The sequence below is a fragment of the Dermacentor silvarum genome, chromosome 10 (genome assembly GCF_013339745.2).
Source record: "Dermacentor silvarum isolate Dsil-2018 chromosome 10, BIME_Dsil_1.4, whole genome shotgun sequence".
Taxonomy (NCBI): domain Eukaryota; kingdom Metazoa; phylum Arthropoda; class Arachnida; order Ixodida; family Ixodidae; genus Dermacentor; species Dermacentor silvarum.
Genome location: NC_051163.1, coordinates 117,624,436 through 117,627,454, shown reverse-complemented (window position 1 = coordinate 117,627,454; position 3,019 = coordinate 117,624,436). Strand labels below are relative to the sequence as shown.

The window sequence follows — 3,019 nt, the reverse complement described above, 5'->3', positions numbered from 1 at the left end:
TGAGGCCAAGTGGCGTAGCCCTGGTAAGCTATGGAAGTCGTATTCGTGTAATCCGAACGGAATTTGGTCCAGTCCGGAAGTTTCGCTTGGTGGTGGGGACGGGTAAGGGGGTGCGTTCGGATTGTGATGAGAAGAATGCAGTGGTCACTGCCGAGAGTTTCCTCGGTATTGAGCCACTCTGCATGTCTGATGTTCTTGGTGAGTGTGAGATCGGGACATGTGTCTCGAGTCACGGAGTTACCAATGCGGGTCGGGTGTGCAGGGTCCGTTAGGATGGTGAGGCCCATGGTGGAAATAAGTTCCGCCAGTTTGCTACCACGTCGTTCCTCCTTACGGTAACACCAGTGGGGACTAGGAGCATTAAAATCGGCTACTATGACGAGCGGCTCCCTACCTGCCACTGTTAGGGCTTTGTTAAAAAAGTTGTCGCAGTTTCACCTGAAAGGCGAAGCATCAATTGCGATAGCAAATTTGTAGAGAGCTATACGGAGCAATGATATTAGCTTTATCAGCTGTATAAACTTGGACATGCAGCAGCACCGGCAACACGCAGAACTGTTGTCGACGCCGTCGGCGTTTTGCCCGCGTTCGCTCAAAATGCGTGCGGCGTTGGTGACTGTTGCCGGAGCCTCTGATATAATAGGCACTTGGTGCCACAGCTAAACGTCGCCTCCCTTCCCTCCCCCTCCCCCACGGCCTCTCGCGCGTCGGAAGAAGGCGCGTTTGCTCTACATATATGGTGATTGTAAAGGAGGAAAGAGACGCCTACTTCTGCAGCCCTTAAGCGAGCACGGCGCAGAACGCGCGTTCGTTCTCCGCCGTGCGTTCACTCCCCGTGAAAGCGCGCGCCCCTTGCGCCCTTTCACTCGCACATACAGCGTTCGGCGCGCGGCGACGATTTCATCTCCACTGACGTCATACGGAACCTCACGGCGACGGCGATGGCGACGCCGACGGCAGAAATCTGCTTTTGAGTGTCCATATAATTGATATCGCAATAAAACGTCGGCGCAAGTAACGTTAGGCTGTTTAGGTGAACTGTAGATGTTGAGGATGTGTATGGACGGGTCCTGCATCCTAAGCGGGAGGAGAGTCACCATAACACACGAGTAAAGCGGATCGCAGTCGAGATCCACCGAATAGGCGGTGTAATTTCGATGCACGCATAGTGCGGTTTGCGCATCCGTTTGGTACAGCGTATAATTTGTGAGGGCGACGTGCTCACCTGGCTCCTGATGAGCCACTACCGCGGGCAGATGTGAATAGCTTTCCAAGTGGAGCCGGAGAGCAGCCCGCTTAGTGCGTGCTTTAAATCCCCGGCAGTTCCATTGTAGGATTGTAAATGGATCCGAATTTGCGCGGCCGCGGCGCGATCTAGAGCCGTTGCCTGCCATCGTGGGAGCTAAAAATTTGGGGGGCCTCCAGGAGAGCAGAGAGGTCCATAGGGGCTCCTCTGCTCGATCCGGTGCTTACATCCGAGGTTGCAATCGAAACTTTGGACTGTTTCTCAACCGCGACCACCTGGGGGGGAGGGGGGTGGTCGGGGTGTTTGTGACTTAGATATCCGTTTAAGTTTGGGGCGGCTGGTGCTGAAAGCGTGTTTGGGCAACTGGGCAACTATCATGCCCGGATGAGGTCGACAACGGTTTGGAGGGCGGCGGCCAATCGGTCTTCAATCGTGGTCACTATGGATGCCATATGGGCCTCTAAGCTGCTAACACGCGCCTTAATTGAGGCGAGGGGTGCTGTGGTGTCCCTGTGTTCAGAGGGGCCACTATCCATCGCCTCAGGCGCCTGCCCGGACGGCGTCGGGTTAGCTGAGGGCAAGCGGTTCGCGAGCGCCTCCACCGCCTGCGTTAACGAGGCAACCTGGGCCTGTAACTGACGGATTGCAATTTGTTCCCGGGTGGGAGTGGAAGGGGTCGGCGGCTTGGGGTTAGGGATCATGGATGGTGGGGGCGGAGAGGCTGCCCCGCCCCAGCCACTCACCTGGGGTCCTTGCCGGACACGGGTGGCCCACGAGAGATCCCCCTTGGCAGTAGGTTTGGGTTCAGGTGACGGCGGGTGCGGTTTGGGTGAGGCGGGCGAAACCTGCCTCGTAGTGGACTTCATGGTTCGCGGTCCATCCGGAGTTTGGCCTCGCAGGTAAGGCCCGATAGCCCCCGCGTCAGGGTGCGGGGGTGGGGTAGGGTTGGTGGCAGGGGGCTGAGCCCTCTGCGGCGAAGCCCGAGGGCCCGTCTTCCTCGGTTTCCGTGGGCGTCGACGTTTTCGCTTCTTGGGGCCAGCTTGACCCTCCGGTGGCGGAGTGGGTGATTTGGGTGGCGGCGTCCTCTAGCGCTCCTTACAGCACCAGTCCGCGGTGACGTGGGGTCCGGCACCTAGAGCGCACGTGGGCGTACACTCGTGAGGGGCGCGGGCGCCATCCGTGAGCGGCACCGCTTTTCCGCAGATGCCGCAGAGGTCTGGTTTGGGGCCGGGGCAGCCGTCGGGCCGATGCCCAACGGAACCGCACCGACCGCAGGCTGGTACAGTTTTCTTGTACCGCTGCACCGGGATCAGCAGGGCGTCGTAAGAGACGTACCTGGGCTTCACCTTGCCGGAAAAGGTGAGACGCACCTTATTGGAGGTGCCCAATCGCCGGACGTGTAAGATTTTGCCTTCAGGCCAGTAGAGGCTTTCACGAAGAGTGGCTTCGATGTCGGAGCTGCGCACCGTCACTACTCCATAACAGGAGTCTTGAGTGTCCGCACGCAGGTACCCGAACAGGGGCACTGGTCCGACGGGTGACGGAACTGCAAGTTCACCGATAAGTTTGTCCGCTATTTGCAGGTTGGAAGTGTAAGTCAAAATGAGATTTTGTTCCCGCACCATCACAACTGTGACCAGCCGAGTCGCGATCGCTCCAAGGTGGGCGATGAGCGCTCGACCAGCCCCGTTCTCAGGGAAAACGGTGGCGAGGGATAACTCTGTCCGGGGTTTGAGTACCACGACGAAGTCTGTTGCTTTCGGCTTCGGTAGG

The 3,019-nt window shown here is 58.4% G+C and overlaps 1 protein-coding gene across 1 annotated transcript; it reads right to left on the bottom strand.

Annotated features, from left to right (window-relative positions):
• Window positions 1-1,620: 1,620 nt before the first annotated feature.
• LOC119431790 (uncharacterized) lies at window positions 1,621-2,112 on the bottom strand. Its single transcript, XM_037699259.1, has one exon. The coding sequence runs from the start codon at window positions 2,110-2,112 to the stop codon at window positions 1,621-1,623; it is 492 nt and encodes a 163-aa protein (XP_037555187.1).
• Window positions 2,113-3,019: the final 907 nt, after the last annotated feature.

Bases quoted from the DNA above. Each gene is read 5' to 3' on its own strand.
- LOC119431790 (XM_037699259.1), bottom strand. From the start codon at position 2,112: ATGAAGTCCACTACGAGGCAGGTTTCGCCCGCCTCACCCAAACCGCAC.